At 36.3% G+C, this 19,752-nt stretch overlaps 1 protein-coding gene across 2 annotated transcripts; it reads left to right on the top strand.

Moving 5' to 3' along the window:
- The first annotated feature begins 142 nt into the window (after positions 1 to 142).
- Tbh (Tyramine beta hydroxylase) lies at positions 143 to 13,145 on the top strand. Of its 2 annotated transcripts, XM_089253537.1 has the most exons (14): positions 143 to 239; positions 848 to 1,009; positions 1,521 to 1,852; positions 2,121 to 2,267; positions 5,004 to 5,177; positions 5,394 to 5,480; positions 5,589 to 5,768; positions 5,903 to 6,005; positions 6,985 to 7,151; positions 7,421 to 7,603; positions 9,673 to 9,732; positions 12,113 to 12,240; positions 12,522 to 12,675; positions 12,840 to 13,145. In XM_089253537.1, exons 3-14 carry the CDS (start codon positions 1,523 to 1,525, stop codon positions 12,957 to 12,959), a joined length of 1,833 nt encoding a protein of 610 aa, XP_089109663.1. In that variant the 5' UTR covers positions 143 to 239; positions 848 to 1,009; positions 1,521 to 1,522; the 3' UTR covers positions 12,960 to 13,145. The 2 variants fall into 2 exon arrangements, with proteins under 2 accessions (XP_089109663.1, XP_089109664.1); XM_089253538.1 differs by lacking the exon at positions 143 to 239 and having other exon boundaries at positions 918 to 1,004; positions 12,840 to 13,057.
- The last annotated feature ends 6,607 nt before the right edge of the window (positions 13,146 to 19,752 follow it).

Below are 19,752 nucleotides of genomic sequence, written 5' to 3'. Positions count from 1 at the left end.
CGATAAAGACGGTGCGAGATGGGTTTTAATAACTTCTGGAATCCCGTGGCGAGTTATGGAAGGTATTTTCATTAATTTCCACAGCTGTCCGTAAAGCGATGCGCAGCTGAAGTAGGACTTTCCAAGTACCTTTCAATATTTGCTGTCTACTGGCGTTGTAAAACTGCTTGGAAGACGTCCGCGCCACACTTAAGATCACGCGCAAGCACATATGCAAGGGACTTACTTCAAGATACAAGGTAAGATATGACAGACAATTCCGTTGAAGTCCTTGTCTTTCAAATTCAAAGTTGACTATACTCGTGAAAAGTTTCTCGAGGTCCCCATGACTGTTTTCAAACAATGAACAAAAAACCTATTATTTTTGTTTCCCATCATTGTTTCGGTGAAAGTGAATCAGAATAGGCATGTGATTAATTTGCATAGTGTTTATTTATAAAAAATATTTTTTGATTTTGCAGGGCCTGAGAGAAATTATTACTGTGAGAAAAATGTTTTTGCATAATTTCATTCTTACTTCAGTTGACTTGAACAAATTGAAGTCAATTGTTGCAAATACATAACTTTAAAATAAATATTTGAATTCGTGAATGTATTGCCTGTCCATCATCACATATATATATATATATATAGTTTACAGCATTTAATCCATTCTATGCAAATTTAAACAACCTTCGTAACCATTTGCTGTGAAAATTTCATGAACTTGTTACTCATTTGTTAGAGATTAATTTGATCAATTTGCTTTTAAATATGAAGAAACGTGAACAAAAAATTATTTTGAATGATATGTTCTTAAATTTGAATGTCTAGTTTTTCATTTCGAATTTATTATTTCATTCCGCAGCATAAAAATTGAAAAATGCCCATCTAATCATAAGAGAGCAAGGGTGAAGAATAAAACAATGATATAGAGGAAAGCATTTCATCTAACAAAAAGAAGAGCATTAGTTGAAAAACAAAACAAGACAAATTTGTCTCACTGCGTCACTCGTATCATTCGGGTAAGGTAAGTTTCTGCAATCAATAACATAAGACCTTTGTTTTTTTTCGAAATGTCCATATTAGACCACAGGGAAATTTAAAGTATCCCGTAGTAAGACTGACAAAGATACAGCACATCTAAGAAATTCATAGTTATAAACCAACTTAGTGTCTATCAAGGATTACAACGTTGAAGAAATAAAGTGGAAAATAGTCAAATGGTAATGGGCCTGTGGATTTCAACGATTCAAAGAGAAGTTGAAAATCTTCAGGTATCTTCATATTTGTGGGTTCATTACCACCGCCAAATCTGCTATTAAATTTTGGAAAACATAGAAAAACACGTTTTGAGAAAATAATTTCAATGAGTAACGTATAGGCTATCACACATGGAAGTAATGCCTTTAACTGTTCGGTTTCGTACACGAAATATTTTTCGTTTCACAGAAAAACTTTGTTATTTTTTTATTCTCTTTTCGTTTTTGTATGAATTTAACTTTTTTTATGAACAACACTTATTTCTTTATGAAATCTAGCGATGCCATCAAAGCCTGGTTCTAAACAAGTCTCGCTCATGCGTGTCGAAATATTAACGTTATTAATTGTCTCAGTTTCATCCGGGATCATCGGGAAAGAAAAATTAGATAATCCAGAACATATTAACTATTTCGAAATCCCTCTGGATCCAAGCGATAAAATTCATCTGTATTGGACGGTGGATTATGAAGAAGAAATCATAACAATGGAAATAAGGGCTCGGATAACCGAAAGTGAATGGATCGCTATTGGATTTTCGGACAGAGGTGACGTGGCAAATGCTGATCTTTGTCTCCTGTGGACAGACCGTAATGGCAGACATCAGTTCCAGGTAAAATATTATTTCTTATAACAATAACTGGTAATAGTTTTCACGATACATCATCAAACTAACCTATTTTTTTCCATCGTAAATGCTTATATAGTCAGTGAGTTTTGACATTTTAACGCAACAAACATAATCAATGCATTTCATTATATGTGGACAGCTAAAATCGCAAACTTTTTCTTTTAAAAAAACTGAAAACTAACTTTTGAACAATGAAAATTCGAATTGTTTCAAAACATATAATTTGATTTTTATTTTACCTTATTTCAAGGACATATGGACTGATGATGCATCGTATGTTGCTACAGATGATTACAATGATTGCCAGCTTTTAAGTCTCAAAAGGAAAGGGCTTATCACAAGATACGCGTGGACTAGAAAGTTTGATACATGTGACCCGCAAGATTATCTTATAGAGGTATACAAAAATTCATAGTCGTACTGTATATTGAGACTTTCCAAATCTATCACGGGAAAGTTCATTTTCATTGTCTTTAAATCGAAGTACTAAATTTTTAAAGTACCGCTGCGGTGTTTATGGTATTTCAGACAGACTTCATTTTGACGGCATTTTTTTCAACTTATCATACTAGTGGTTTTTATTGCTTGTCTTGTGTCTACTATCCAGTTAGTGGCGTCAAGAGGCCGGAGTGCTGTGGGTACTCGAGCACTCACGAAAATTCGTAGAACGGGTCCTAGTATCCCCAGAATTGATTCAGAAATCAAAATTTCCTACATGAAACTCACGATAAGCACCCGCAGGTTCCAAACACTTCCGCCGCCCCTGAATCCGGTTCTTATTGAAATCTGGATTCTCCAAAATTTGTGCAAATGATTGTCAAGTGCTGCACCAAAGCCTCCTAGAAGTACCAATTTAAGAGGCTTTGTAGCTAGTACGCTTTTTGAATATTGTGATAATAAAAACCCTGGTATATCAAAGGAAATCAGTATACTATGTTAGTTAGCTGCTTCTCTGGCTTCTTTTAGCCTACCTAAAATCAGTTTAGCTTATCTACGTTTGGTGTTCTGATCGACTAGATAATTATTCACTCTTAGACACACAATTATCACACCATAATTTAGGCATGTGCTCTACATCTCAGCAATAATTCCATGACACTTACAAATTATAATTGAGAATTAGCGTAGGTCAAGGAAATACTGTAGTATATCTATTAATATATCTTTTCCCGAAAACTATATATACAAGCTTTAAGACTCCCTTCAACGATAACTTTCATTGCATAAAAATATTATAATTTTTTCTGCCAAATTTTGAAGAAAAAATGATTATCTCATCGTGACTATGGTTTGGCTGCCATAGCTAACGTGGACAAAATTATCAATGAAAAAATACGCCAACTTGACGATGATCCGAAATTATGCCCTTTGTTATCGGACTTTGGAAAGGGATCACCGGCCACTTCACGAACTGGCCGGTCAATGTCCGAAATTTGGACTTTAGATAGGTTAATATTTAACAAAATCGGCCAATTCGTGGGCCCCGAATTGGCCGATTTCTAGCTTTGGAAGTAGCATATAAATGATATACAGGGTGATTCAGAAAAGATGGGGAAAACTTTAAGAGGTGATAGTACACACCAATACAAACAATCGTCATCAAAGAATGTATGGTCTAACATGGAACGCAAACGCGCTAGCGCGTTTCGAAACGGCCGCTCCGCAAACGTTAAAACGTCATTCCTGTTGAAATTTATCGGGAGAAAAAGAACACCATGCATGCAAATGTAACCGGGGGAAGAAGAAGAGACCGTATGCAAATCTGCGTCACAGTGAATAAAAGTCTCGGACACCATCCCGTACATTACAACTGTTGGAACTCTCTGTTGGACGCTAGAATAACTTCGCAGGGCTGGCGTCAGTGCCAGCCCTGCGAATGCCTCCTTATTACGACGTATATCTTTTTTAATCACCCCATAAACGTTTCCCATTGTGGAACCAAATAATGAACATATTACCTTATATCTCACTTTTTTAAAATCAAAAAGTACATATTTGTCTAAAATCGGATTATTTTTCAAAATAGACGTGGAAATATTAACTAAGATTAACGACATATTCTTAAAATAACTTGTTCTCAGACGCGTTCTTAATATGCCCCCCCTCCCCAGAGGGCGATACTGAACACTTTGGGAAACACTTGTCCAAAAGATAATATGCTCTATGACAGTTTTTTTCTGTTTTATTGCTTCACAACACAGCAATTATCAACTGCTGGCCATCATACAATTATGATCACTCCTCGACTTACACAAGAGCATTGAACCTCACGTTTTTACGTAATATTGAAATTTCATGCTTCTCGTGTTTTAATTTTTTTTCATTCACTGTGACGCAGATTTGCATACGGTTTCTTCTTCCCCAGGTTACCTTTGCATGCATGTGGTGTTCTTTTTCTCCCGATAAATTTCAACAGGAATACCTTTTCAACGTTTGTGGCGCAGCCGTTTCGAAACGTGCTAGCGCGTTTACGTTTCATGTTAGACCATGCATTCTTTGATGACAATTGTTTGTATTGGTGTGTACTATCACCTCTTAAAGTTTTTTCCCATCTTTTCTGAATCACCCTGTATACTGTATTTCACACACCTTGTTTGTCCATTTCTATTGTATTTTTTAAAGCCGAGGGGGGGGGGAAGAGGAGGCACTCTCCTTCCCTTATCTCCTCTCCCCCCCCCCCCAAATGACAGGCCTGCATTACAGAACACATGTGCTAAGTGTGACGGTAGCGCATCTGACTCAGTATTGATGAGGCTAGTTTGAGATACATGATATTTAATTATGAGGTTATAGAGAAGATATTTACACAGGTACAATATTTACATTAGATTAAGAGGGAGAAAGACAACGTGGATGCATCTCGCGTGAGAAGTGGATCTGACACACATGGCCCTTGGGCATCCGGTCACGTGATCATCTCGGGTTTCAGTACAGAATGTACGGAGATTCTTTCACGTGACCAGAGCGTGCTTGGTAAGAGAGCCAATGTGCAAAGTATAATAATAATAACAATACATATAAGAATATTGAATCTCTACACGTGTGTATCTTCACGAAGATGTGGTAAGTTTGTATGAATACATCTTTCGTGCATAGCGTATAACGAATATTGTACGAACTTTAATTTTTTTAGGGTGGGACAACACATGTGGTTTATACTATTGGACATGGTCCCGTTCGACGAATCGAAGGAATTCGTCTGTCAAACGAAATCCATGGTTTCCAACGGGTAGAACTATTGAAGAATATGGACGCTATACCGAAGTTTCCCGAAGATTCGAAAATTCTTACGATTCATAACAATAAGGCGAGTATGAAAAAAACATTTTAACTTGCTTTTCAGTGGTAGATCACGGAGGATTTGAAAAATATAGAGACTCGGCTAGAAAATTTTAGAAGATACTCGGGAAAGAGAGAAAGTCAACGATTCATGTTGCCGCAACAGCAAAATTATTAAAATAATTCCAAAATTCGTTATTTTTTTTTACATAAAACTAAAGTGGATTTCGTATCTATTTCTCAGGTGAACGTACCAAGCGTGGAAACTACGTATCACTGTAGTTTGCATATTCTGCCAGAAGAGTTCGAGAAGAAACAGCATATCATCCAGGTATTTTACAATTTTATTCAATTTCAATTTAGCATTTTTACGGACTATATATATGTTTTTCTTTTTCGCAACGACATGCTGAAACATTACACAATTATTTCGTTAAAGTTTTCTGCTGCCATTCAGAAAGGAAATGAAGGGGTCGTGCATCACATGGAAATATTTCATTGCGAAGTTCCAGCTAATAAGAAGTTACCACCTTGGAACGGTCCTTGTCAAAGTTCTTCAAAACCAAGCGTACTTGAAGCTTGCAAACGAGTGTTGGCAGCCTGGGCTATGGGAGCTTTGGTATGATATACACGTTTCTTCATTGTGAAACTGAGTTTAAGAGTTGATCTTTAGAAACATATTTCCCACTTCCATTTGTATCGATAACAAAGTTGAATTAAAGACAGCACAATTAGTTTTTCTCGTATTTGCAGCCATTCAACTATCCTAAAGAAGCCGGACTTCCCGTTGGTGGTCCAGATTTCTCTCGTTACGTCATGCTGGAAGTGCACTATAATAACCCTTTGCTGAAACCTGGTGAGCAAAGTATTTTTTTCTAACTTATTTCTCTCTTGATAGAAAAAAAATCGCAATAGTTCTGTGCATGTGGAAAAACAGTCCACGCCGCTTCATGTGATTACGGGATTCGGGTCCTCTGATATAAATAACCGAATGATAACTATATACGAAAAGAGTTCCGTTTACAAGTACGGAGAGCAAACATCCGTTTGGTCAAACGTATGGTAACAAATCGTATGGTAAACGATTATCGGTAAAACGGGAACTTTGTTTTTCACTCCCACATAATTGGTAGCAAAATTTTCAATAGTTCCATTTTTTTCCGTTCTATTCTAAAACGGGACTTTTTTACGCCCGTGGGCCAAAATCATGCATTTTCATTCAAAGGACAATACGTTTCATAGATTCCTTGAGAAAGTCTCTCGAAAAAAGAAATTTGAATCTGATCATCTGAAAGAAACTTATGAAGAACTGAAGGAAAGGGTTTTTTTTTCCGTCGTACATTTGCCTTCACTATAGGAAAGCCATTGAAAAAAACCACTCCACACGTACATGGATCACGGCGAATACTACGGACTGATTACGACATTAAGTACGAAAATGTTTGTCAACGGGGGTGGGGGGGAAGAGAAATACCTCTTTGTCTCTTGCATAGTCTTACAGCCTGATAAATTACAGTAAAAAAAATAAGTTTGGGTAAACATTAGAGATTCATAATTACGTCCTTACGTAGCTTCAGAATACGCAAAACAGTTTTCAACGGAAAAAAATTGATAACATAAACCGAAGTCCTTATAATTATGAACGAATTTTTTCCCATGCTACGATATTGGTTCGTTCCGTTCTTTTCTAAAGTGATAAGAATAACCAAATAATAACATTATCTGTGATTTTAATAAGTGGTGTCGTATTTTTGGAAAGTGCTTCATGTTTGTATAAAATATTTGACCTCACTTCTGTATTTCTGTGTAAAACGTTTTATATGCTGTTTTCACAGATTACGTGGATAGTTCTGGGGTGAAGCTCGTTTATACATCTACATTGCGGAAATACGATGCAGGTGTCATGGAACTTGGACTTGAGTATACTAATAAAATGGCGATACCTCCGAAACAGCAATCTTTTCTCCTGTCTGGTTATTGTGTTCCTGAATGTACTAGAGCGGTAAAAATTTTGAAAAGTTTTTACGACAAGTGTTTTATTTATACATTAATTCAGAAGAATTATATAGTGATGACTGCAGGGCCGTCTAAACGCATGATTTCCAAGAGCAAGTATGTAAAATGGTACTTCTAGCTAGGTAGTGGCCCAGAAAATCATTTTGTCCGGGGGATACAATGAATAGATGTTGGCATATAGAGCTTTCATGTTTACCACGATTTGTGGTCTCCTATCTCAATTTTGATATATCTTCTCACTGATATATTTCCTAGGGTCTTCCACCAGAAGGCATCATAATATTCGGATCCCAGTTGCATACTCATCTAACTGGTACTCAGGTGTATACACGGATGGTCAGAGGAGGACGCGAACTCCCTGAATTGAATAGAGATAACCATTATAGCACTCATTTTCAAGAAATCAGACTCCTAAGAAGACGTGTTCAAGTCATGCCGGTGAGTCATTTCCTGTTATCCAAATAATTTTTTTTTTAATAATAAGAAAGAAATGGATTTTTCTTGGCTTACAAATTACGCTTTTGTAAAATATGCTGATATGAATACAGTAGTGCTTCGCAATTCAAAACTAATCCGCCGCCGACCTGCAGTCGTCGAATTATCGAATTTAATTTCTATATACTGCATCTGTGTGGCAATTTGATGCATACAATCATACACATACGCAGTCCGAAGTAATTTGAGCGTTGAATTGCGAGGCATCCCTGTATACTGTTTGATGAAAATTATCAATTGATTAATTACTGAACAATTAATATAGAAAGTCACCTACGCACATTGGCTATTGCTAGGGGTGGCAGATTTTAGAAATTTGAGGGGGGGGGGAGGAAGCTAGAGCGGAAGGAAAAGGCGGCGAAAAATTTGTGTAACCCAAAGTGTGACAAAACCATAAATCTGCTTCAGATCATGGGTTGAAGTGGACGGTCAAGTGGACATGGAAAAAATAAAAATGATGAGACGAAATATTTGAAACTCTCACCCGTAAGCCGGTTGATTGCATTGCGTTACTAACCAGTCCAGCCCTAATTAATTTATCTCACAGAATATTGATATGACTGCAGCTGCACGCTATGCTCTGGATCAGCGTTTCTCAACCTATGGTCTGCGGACCAGCGGTGGTTCTCAGGCAGACTTGATAACTTACAGCTAACTGAATGAAAAGCTATTCAATTATTTTAATTTATATTAGTAGTATACTCATGGGTTCGAACAAAAATCAGACCCTCACTTAGGATAACCATATCTTATCGAGAAAAATGCAGGAATTTGAAATTTTAAATACGAGACATATATATATATCACTAAATGCAGCCAAGAAATGCAATTTACAAATTATGGCTAAAAATCACTGAAGAGTGGGGAAACAACGGGCTCTGCTGCAAATCGAAGTGAATAAGAACGAAAAACATTCACCATAACTGACTGACCATATTTCACCGGGAAAAATACTAGGAATTGGTATCTTAAGTACGCTAAAGTACGGGACATTGCCCATTGTCACCAAATATATATCGCCATAACTTCGTAAAATCACCAATTGAGATTGAAATTGTTGAAAAATTGACAGCATAGAAGTAAAGGGCTATACCAGAAATTTCAATGAACTGAAATGTGTTCAAGGAAAAAACATTGAAAACATGACATAATGTGAGATGAATCTTTTTGCCGTTAATATCATAATATAATTCATAACTTACGAAAAAGTGTCTTTATTCACAATTTTAGTAAAAATTATAAATTCAAATAAGATTCGTTAAAAAAACGGGACAATTGTATGAAATAGTTGGGACGGCCAAAGATACAAGTTGTACAAAATAGGGATATTCCTGCATTTAAATGTCCCGTATTTTAAAGAACATATGCGCTACTCATGCTGTAAGTTCATTGAATTGTTTCAACATTCTACTGGTTGCTGGGTTCAGAAAGGGTGAGAAACACTGCTCGATTATATCATTTAGATACGCATAGATGATGGTCTGTGACGGCTGAAACTATTAAAAATATTTTTCCTTGGCAAGAATTAGAAACAGTCACGTTCTAGTTTCAAAATTCAATTACGTTTTTACTTGAAATTTTTGTTATATGGGTGTAAGCATTGGCTGATAAGATAACTCGATAAATTTCATCTAATTTTTAAAGACAATTTCAACTTTTAGGAAAATAAGTGCTGCCTGATCATAGCTAGAAAATTTATCTCAAACTACGATAAGATGTGTATCATCCGATTTTCTCTAAAAAATTATTAACTCTTCAACAGAACAATAAAGTAAATTGCAAAGAAAACAACTTCCATCATTGCAAGTTGGGATGAAAATTCATGCACCTTAAATTGAGTTGCATTAACCTAAAAAAGTATTACTGCTATCAAAATCTTATTTTGAAGAATTATGCCATTTCGTACGCATAATGAGCCTTTTTAGTATGAGATTCGATTATTATAATTTCATCAAAGACCATTCTTCAGCTGTTTCTTAAAAAAATTTAAGTATTTTTCCCCTATTTTCCAGGGTGATGGCTTGATTACAACTTGTAGATATAACACCGAAGAACGGGAGAACATCACGATGGTAAATTAATTAATAAATAATTGGAATTTGTATTGTGAATAGGAACCAAAGAAACCCAAAATTAATTTATGTTATGATCATTCCCACTCGAAATTCCTACATGAAGATTACATTGGACTTTTCTAAAATGGTCTGAAATACTAAGTGAATAGTCCTGTCCTATCACAAACCGTTTTCGAATTATGCTGGATACCCGATTATGGAAAAAAAATTGTGATAAGTCTGAAAAAACCAGAATTTGTGAAGTTTTTAAAAGATTTATACGCGAACTAAGCACACATTTGGAAAGAACAGAAAAAATGCTGTTAGGTGACAATAATTTCATCGAAATATCTGGTTTTGCGAACTACAAGCGCTGAAAGATTAACAAGATTCAAAATCAAATTGTTGCCAAAATTTTTAATAGCCAATTCTGCAAATACCCTTCTAGCTACAATCGGTCAAATTTGCCAAAAACTTGTCCATTCCACCAGATTCCGAAAGAGCCTAGAATAAACCAAATTGATCATCTAGCTCAGGAGAAATTTAGTCTTTTGTTTGCAATACATCACTGAAATCAGCGTTTGTTGATGTAATATCAGTAGGTTTTGGTGACAATTCGATTTTGCACAAAAAATCCTATAAGGTGGCACTACCTGTATCTACAGGATATCAGTATTTAATGACGAGCTGCAAGCGCTGACAGATCGGTGAAGTGAAAAATCGAATTGTCGCCAAAACCTACTAATATTACTTCGACGAACTCAGATTTCAGTGATGTATTGCAAACAAACGACTAAATTTCTCCTGAACTAGATGACCAATTTAGTTTATTCTAAACTTTTTCGAAAGCTGGTGGAATGAACGAGGTTTTGGAAAATTTTACCGATTGTAGCTAGAAGGGTGTTTGTGGAATTGGCAATTAGTAATTTAAGCGACAATTCGATTTTGAACTTTGCCAATCTTTCAACGCTTGTAGCTCGCCATCATAGGCGGAGATAGACTTGGAAGTCTGGGGGGGGGGGCACGGTCATTATTGCTGGGGGGCACTATTATGATGTCAGTTCATATATACATTAGATAAGTCGACTCCACCTTTATCTCCACCCATGCCCACCATTAAAACTAGATATTCCGATGAAATTTCTGTCACCTTATAGCATTTTTCTGCTCTTTCCAATTGTGTGCTTAGTATGCGTATAGGTTTCTCCGAAACTTCACAAATTCTGTGTTTTTCAGACTTGACGCATTTTTTTTCCATAATCGGTTATCCACCATAACTCGAAAACGATTTGGGATAGGACAGGGTGGTGGGGTGTTTCATGATCCCTTGGGCTCATCTATCACCCTCTTTCGTTTGGAAGAATAGGTCGGATTCACTCTGTATAAGAATACCATAAGAACTTATAGACAAAATCATAAAAAGTCTAGAAATATAGGTACAACAAAAAATAATTTATTCTTTTTCCAAGTATCTTCCTCAGATGATGGATATGAAATGGTCCCATCGTTAAATCTACTTTTCAAAGCAAGTAGAGAAGGCTTTTCCTGCAAGCTGTCTCAGTGAACCCTACACAGCTGAAATAACTAATAAGTCTCCCACGGAGTACCTCCTTCAACATCGGAAGAAGCTAGAAATATCATGATGCAAGATCCGAACTGTAGGAAGTGGGGAGGGGTTGTGGCATGATTTTAATATTGCATTTAAATATCGTGTTTCAGTTTTGAAAATTTTGTGACAACACATACCGAGAGAGCGTCGTGAACTGGTAAAAATTTCAGTTGTGCTAGGGTTCACTGAGACAGCTTCCAGAAAAAGCCTTCTCTACTTGCTTTGAAAAGTGATTTTGAACTAGGTATTGCACATCATTTGAAGGAAGATGCTTCGAAAAAGAATAAAATATTTTTTGCTGGACCTATGTTTCTTGATTTTTTTACTTTACACTAAGTTCTTATGGAACGCACCTTTCAAGAACTACCTGTCGAAACATTTTGAAATTTTCCGTAAACAACTTTAGTAGCAATGAAATTTCGTTTTGTGAGGACGAAAAAATTGTTAAAACTTTCCATTTGTGTGTGTAACTGTTTATTATTTTAGTATTATTTCCCATCGTTATATATTTGTTCCCCTAGCGACAAATTTTTGAATCAATTATTTTTTCTTTATAAAACAAAATTCCATTGCGCTGCAGAAGTGTTCAAGAAAAATCTAGAGACATTTCAATCAATGATTCACATTTGAAACAATTTTGACATCGGAATTTTAAATATATAATCTCTATATATTTTTAATTTCTTCGAGTACTCACAATTTCTAATATAGTAATTAACAACTTGTTTAAATTTACATAATTAGAAAAGAAGTAAATTGTTTCTCCCGTTTTTTCTTCTGAATTCATAGGGAGGTTTCGCCATCAGTGACGAAATGTGTGTCAATTACGTTCACTATTTCCCGAAGACTGACTTGGAAGTTTGCAAAAGTTCAATTGACTCTGATATACTTGGAAGTTATTTCCGTTATATGAGACAGTAAGTATACCCAATGCCGTCTCAACGCACAGAAGACTCTTTTCTTAAGAAAAGATAGGACCTCACAAAAATGAGATCTCGTTGAAATTTTCGAGAATTTGCTTGGTAGGTCTTCAGAAAAATCAGTCCGAGGACCCATTAAGCTCTTAAGACGACTCTGAGTATACCTTAAAAGTAAAAAGTTGAGAGAAATTACATTGTGTACAATTTTAAGTTGAACAGCACAAAATATAAAAAGTTCCAATTCCTTTTGTGCAAGAATTATTTCTCTTTTGTTGTAGTTATGGAGATGAGGCAATTCCAGAGGACGCTGACGTAGGAAAAAGTTATGAATCTATACATTGGAGTCAAAGTAACTCTGATTTTCTGCACCATCTGTACATGAATGCACCGTTGTCAATGCAATGTAATGAGTCATCAGGAGACCGATTTCCCGTAAGTTTTCACCTCTAGAAAGTATGAATGAATTATAGTAGCTAACACACACACACAGGCTTATAACCATATGATTAATATGTTTTGTTCAATTTTTCTTAATGAAGACAGCATTTTGAGTGAAAATGAGCGGTGTTAAACATTCATTTTTCTTTTTTCCTCAGGGATACTGGAATGGTATACCCAGAATAGAAGTGCTGTATCCATTGCCAAAACCAAAAAGGCATTGTTCGAACCGAATCAAAGAGTATGATAACGAGAATACAGAGACCGAGTCTAATTGAGAAGCGTGACTGACTATTATTCAGCAGTAAATTTATTTCCGGATGCACGATTTCTTCATGCTAAATTGCTTGAAATTGAAACATGGCAAAAACCCCATTGTAACTACGAACTATGTTGCACGAATGCCTACGACTATAAATTATTTTAGAAAAATCGTACGCAGTTTGGTGTTCTATTTCATTCAGAAAATAAAAATAATGATAAGAAATCTTCTTGCGATAACAAAGTATATTGCATATGTATTGTATGATGTTGTACCATTCAAGGTTAATACGAAAAACTGTCGAAATAGAGGTGGAAAATCAAGGAAGACATAGCAATGAAAATAAGGATGTATGACTGTTATTTCAAATGCGTAATTTCATACAGGTAATAAAGTAATACTTGATTTCTTTCTCATTGCAACACATTGGGTTTCAAATCGATAGATATTTGGATTTTATAGGGCACCAGTCCCCACGGGTTACGTTTAAATTGCTGTATGGAGATATGACCGGAGCTGGTATACGGTAAAGCAGTACTAGTATTTGAAAATGTTTTGAAAACTTTATTATTTTTATAATAGACTACAGCAATAGTCCTAAGGGCCCTTTCACACAGAGCGGATGCGGATGCGGGTCCGGAAGAAGTTTTAACAATTGGAATATACTGCGCCTTTCAGACGAGCCGAAAAATCTCCGCACCTAGGAAATGTTCATGCGGGTCCGGACGTCGTCCGCATGTGTCAAAACCTAAGTGCGGGCTCCGCATCCGCACATAGAAGTTTTGACAATAGGTTTATTCGGAGCTATTCACACGATGCGGATGCGGAGCGAATTCGTCCGCATCTTTGGCTACTTTTTGAAGGTGATTTTTCACGGAATTTTTTTAATTATTTGCCATAAATACCCTTAAAAACACCATATGATGGTCCCTGCTCATTAATATAATGTACCTACATACGTGTATCCCTTCGTTTCCTTCTGAGATTGAGATATAGCAACTTTAACTGCCTTTTGTCCATATTTCACAATTTTATACAATAAAACCTGTCAACAACGGCCACTGACGGGACCAAAATTATAAGCCGTTCTGTTCATTACGAATATTTAATTGACTACATACTTTAATAACTTTTAAATTTAATTTAAAAATGTTAATTTTTTTCTTTTTAAATTTTTAAAATTATTTAAAAATATAAATATCTGAAATATTATTTTAAATATTTGTTATTTTTTTTAATTTTTAATCTGTTAATTTTTTTAAACTTTAAAAAAAAATACTTTTATTAAACAACGTTATCCACGTACGGTGTTCACTCAGGGCCGTTTGAAGACCCTAGCACTTGAATATTTTTGGTGGTTCCCCGATACCTACAAGTATATTTTACTCAATATTTAGTCTGTAAACTTAAAAAAATGAAATTTTATATTTCGGAAGTGACTAATCTAAGGATGGGATTTCACTCTATCTAAAAGGTTTATGAAAGTTATTTTATAAAACTTGAAAAAAGCAACTAATAAATTGCAAGTGCAACCGATAAATTTATTAGTTGCTTTTTTAAAAGAATTATTATAAAATGTTTATAGTGTAATCCGTACTTGAGGCCGGGATTATACTATAAAGTTTTGTAAAAGATCTTTTATAAAAGTTAAAAAATTCAACCAATAGGCGCATCGGTTGCATTCAAGCAAATGCAACCGGTGATCTTGCTGAATGGTTGAATTTTTCACGTTTTATCAAAGAGCTTTTACAAAACTTTTATAGTGTAATCCCGGCCTGAAGACAGAATTGTGATGTGAATATTTCTAAGCACAGACATTTTGAAAGTCCCAACCCCTCCCTTTTTTTATACTTGCAAATTCTTTGATATTTGCTGAATTTTTTTTTTTTTTTTTTTGGAACATCGATGTTTTGGATGTTTTTGGATTGGATTTTTCGAACATTGGATGTGTTTTTGGAATTTTCTTTCATATTTTTCCGAAAAGACAGATTTTTTTTCAAAATTTTTTGAAAATATTTTAAGATATTTTCTCCCATCGACTACTTGTGAGGATCGGAATGGAGGCATCTTTAGGCTCAATGATAAAAACCACCAAAAAATGCCTCTAGGCTGCCTATGGGCACTGAATCAGGGGTGAAGGAGAAAAATAATTACAAAAATTGCGAAAAAACAGTTTTTATGCACGAATTTCGAACTAAAGATGCGGGCGATTCGTCCGCATCTTCAGCGCTCGTTTGAAAGGGTATGCGGACCCGCGTCCGCATCCGCATCCGCATCCGCTCCGTGTGAAAGGGGGCCTAATATATCCACATCTACAGCATAAACTCAAGATCGATTATATCGGTAAGACAAAGGTTGGTTAATAACTGCTAAGCATGAAAGAGATGGAAAATGGCAATGATGCAATTGGGATGTGGTATGCCCACAGAATAGATGCAGAAAAAGATAGACATAGTAATTCTGCTTTGGTTGGAAAACTGTTGTTGGTTTTTGTCAGTATAGTGGCTCCATCTATTTTAAACATAGGCAAGTGGCGTTGCCAACGAAGCGCTAGCGAGTACTCATTTCAGAGCTCTGGAATCCGGTAACTACTTTTTCACTTCAGTGTGACCAATCACGGGATTCTCGGTCTCTCACAGGTTAATATGTTATCCAAAGCGATATGTCGGGTCGGAGGCGATGACTTAGAAGAAAATGTACGTACGATATAACCGTATATATCCCACACGAAGAAAACATTCCATGAGCTGTAATGTTAGGAATTTCTCGGGAAAACGTCATTGAAACGGAAACAAAAGTGACGAATGGAAATTTCCCGTTATTCCTGTATTTTCTACAAAGCTTACATGAATTTATAATATATTGCATATTTACATTGAAAGCTTAAATTTTTTTTTATTTAATGAAATCAGGAATTATAAGATATTTCCTAACGTATAAATGATGTTATATGACAATTATGATTATAAATACGGACATTCACATCTCGCATATTTGCCTTTTTCTTTTTTTTCTTGAATTACATTTAATCTATTGCGATTTGCAGTGTAGTGCTTCATTTCCCACCAATTCCTATTTCAAATTGTACAGGGTTCATTTCCCACCACGTGGCAAGTTTCAGTGATTTCAGTCATTTATTTGGCAATTTTACTTACCTTTTTATCATTTTGGACGATTTCCCCGTACAGTCAAATGTCGGTTTATGAACGTTTGCGTACAATTTGGCTTACGAACAACAAAAATTGCCTCGCTTTACAAACTTGTTTTGATTTACGAACATGCAAGCCGGAAAAAAATAGACTAAATCCGAAGGAACAATAGGGGAATTGAGAAGTCTGTCCACAAGGCGATTCTTTTCTCCAAATACGATTCCTCTTATCCAGCTCATGGATCAGTGGGTCATTTAAAACTTTGAGAAGTTAAAATTTAAAACTTTTAAAACATCAGAGAAAATTTTTAGAGATGTTTTGCAATAATTTCTGATACAGAATCAACACTCACTGACAGTGCCGCAACTAGATGCTTGGTCACCCGGGGCAAGTGTGCATTTTGGCTCCCCCTTGTAATGTTGAAGGAGAGGTTTGTGAATAAAATTTGCGCCCCCTCTGGTCTAGCGCCCGGGCACGAGATCCGTCTGCTCCCCCTAGTTGCAGCCCTGCTCACTGACCTCTGGAAATATCATTTGATGCCCTACATTGCTCATAGTGCTTATTGATAAAGCTTGGCAGCAAATGACTTAAAGAATCATGAATTTGGTTTGAGAGGAATTATGCCCAGATTATTTTGCAGGCAGAAATTTCGAGGGCTTTGACACTGAGGTTAATAGATGAAATTAATGAGGCTAGATATAGATGTGGCTCTACACTGGTATAGGATGTAACCTCGTTACCTTATAAGGTTGGGATTGTTTCTCTCTCGGGAAATGTGTTTTCAGTGTCAGTATGATTATTTCCTAGTGTGACAGAGTAGGCCAGGTCAGGTAAAGGTCAAATAAAGGCAAAGAAAAAATTTAGATTCTCACTTGCCCGGGGTGCATATTTCGCAAATGCACCGCGATTACACAATTTTTTTCGTAATTTTTTCTACACAGTCAATCACGTTTTTTCAGCCTCTACGATAATTCGTGTAAATCTACGATATCTTCTTTTCGTATCGGATCGCCGAACAGCGGTGAAAACAAGGTAGATAATATTTCCACCGCTGTTCCCCGAGAAATTTAAAAAATGTGCAATCGGGCTATTTTCAATGCAATATAAACGATATTATTTTTTAAACTAACAAATTTATATACTGAGAGCACAAACTTAAATATTCAAACAGCTAAAGGCAGATCACGGAAGTCTGCAAATTTTAGTAAAATATTTTTCCAAGTTATCAATGCATTTTTTGATAGCAAATCGACTATAAATAAACAGAAAAATTATAGTATAAAAAAAATATATTATGCACGTTAAGTAGTCGTAATATTTAATAAATATTTAAAAATCGGAACTCGGAAGAGAAAAAGATACTAAAAGATAATTACAGTTTTAGAACATTATTATTGGTCTTAATTTTTTCCACATGTTTTTGCTATAATATTTAATTGATTAAATAAATCAATCAATTTATACTTGATTAAATAAATCAATCAATTTATACTTGATTAAATAAATAACTCTTATGATTGATTATATACTTGTATTTTAAGAGTCAGCAAAATATATTGTAGAATGTATTGCAATCAGCAAAGAAAATTAAAAGGAATCAGTAGGGTTGGTAAGTCAATGGGAAGAATTTAGTTCGAAGTTGTTCTCTGTTTTGCACGACGTCATACCCTTTGTTCGAAAAAAACGTGTTTGTACATCGCACCCTCTATGGTTCACGGATAGCGTGCGTAACCTTTATCTTGAAAAGAAAAGAGCATTCAGAGAGTATAAAAGTGGATGAGGTGACCTATCATTGTTTACTGCAGGGGCGTAGCCAGAAATTTCGTTCGGGGGCGGGAACCACTTTCATTTCGGGGGGACCAAAGTGACAGAACAATAGATTTGCCATCTTTTTCCCTTTTTTCGGTCATTTTCTCACATTTCGGGGGGGGGACCAGACCCCCAAGTCCCCCCCCCCTGGCTACGCCCTTGGTTTACTGATAAAAGAAGAGTGTTGAAGAAAGCGATAAGGGATAGTAAAAAGGAAGTTGAATCTAGGGTGGCAGATAACATTGGCTCTGACCCAAAATCATTTTTTCGATACGTCAATAATGGATGTAAGGGGACAGTTGGCCCCCTCTCGATAGGAGGCTCTAGGTTAGAGAGCAATGTAGGCATGTGTAGTTCTTTCAATGACTTTTTCGCGTCGGTTTCTAATGGAGATAATGATATTCGATATACGGGTGTTGCATAGAGTAATAAAACCCTCAACGATATTCAAGTAGAAGACGTGGAGGTCCTAAATCTTCTAAGAAATGTATGTGCAAGCAAAGCACCAGGACCAGATGATATCTATCCCAGGGTCCTCAGGGAATGTGCTAATGAACTGTTGGGGCCAGTCGCACAGATATACAGGAGTAGTGTTGCTGAGGGTATCGTCCCAACGGATTGGAAACTTGCTAATGTTGTTCCGATATTTAAGAAGGGTAGTAGAGAAGCTGTGTCCAATTATCGTCCAGTGAGTTTGACGAGTTCCCTCTCGAAAATTTTGGAAATTTTCATCAAAAGGCAGTTTGTGAAGTGGATAGACGAGAATAATGTATTGTCGGATAATCAGCATGGGTTCAGGAAGGGGAAGTCATGTATAACTAACCTCCTTTGCTTCTATGATCACGTGATGAAGGCTTTGGGTAAGAGCAAAAATGTAAATGTTGTTTACCTTGATTTCCATAAGGCATTCGATCATGTCCAACGTAGTAAACTCTTGAAGCGTTTACACGAGATTGGAATTGGGGGCAACTTGTTGAATTGGATAGAATCGTGGTTAAGAGATAGGTCGCAACGAGTTATGGTGAACGGGGAATTCTCTAGTTGGACAGACGTCACAAGTGGAGTTCCTCAAGGAAGTGTCCTTGGCCCCATACTTTTTTCACTTTTTATCGGTAAACTCGATCGGGGTATCGATGGGATTACTAGCAAATTCGCAGATGCTGTGATGCTAATGGGGGTAATCGGGAATCAAAACGATAGGGAGTTGCTCCACACCAACTTGAACAGGATTGCAGCATGGGCAAATGAATGGAGCATGACGTTTAGCGTTGATAAGTGCATGGTCGCTCATTTTGGTTCGAACAACCCACGGTCCTCTTACGAGTTGGATGGTGTCACTATCCCGGATGCAACTAGCAACTAGGGTCACCGATTTGGGAATTCTCATTGACGAGCGGCTTAGGTTTTCTGAACATTGTTCAGCGGTGGTCAAAAAAGCGAATAGAATGCTTGGTCTCATTTTCAAAAAGGTCTCTTCGCGTTCTCCTAAAGTCATTCTTCCACTTTTTCGAGGCTAAGTTCGTCCTGGACTGGAGTATGCTGTAAGGTTTTGGAGACCATACCTACAGACGCGTGTCCTTATTTGCACACGGGGCTTGAGTTATGAAGACAGACTTTATGTTTTGAATATGTTTACATTGGATGAACGCAGGTGTCGAGGAGATATGATCGAAGTGTTCAAAATTTTCAATGGGATGGATAGGATGGACCATGAACTTTTAGTACACCGCCAATCGACTGCTTTTACAAGGTTACACCAGTAGTAAATTGTAACACAATTGACACGTTTAAAAAGAAATACGATAAACATGTTGGGGTAAATGGAGAACTATCCATACTTAGAATAAGACA

The sequence above is a fragment of the Pholcus phalangioides genome, unplaced genomic scaffold (assembly GCF_987345545.1).
Source record: "Pholcus phalangioides strain wild (caught in Gottingen) unplaced genomic scaffold, Ppha-v1.0 ptg000039l_1, whole genome shotgun sequence".
NCBI lineage: Eukaryota > Metazoa > Arthropoda > Arachnida > Araneae > Pholcidae > Pholcus > Pholcus phalangioides.
Note: the sequence above shows the minus strand (reverse complement) of the source record. Positions and strands in the feature narration are given on the sequence as shown.

Coding starts and splice junctions, on each gene's coding strand:
- Tbh (XM_089253537.1), top strand. CDS start 1,523: ATGCCATCAAAGCCTGGTTCTAAACAAGTCTCGCTCATGCGTGTCGAA. Junction 2,268..5,003: donor CGCAAGATTATCTTATAGAG/GTATACAAAAAT, acceptor TAATTTTTTTAG/GGTGGGACAACACATGTGGT. Junction 9,733..12,112: donor AACGGGAGAACATCACGATG/GTAAATTAATTA, acceptor CTGAATTCATAG/GGAGGTTTCGCCATCAGTGA.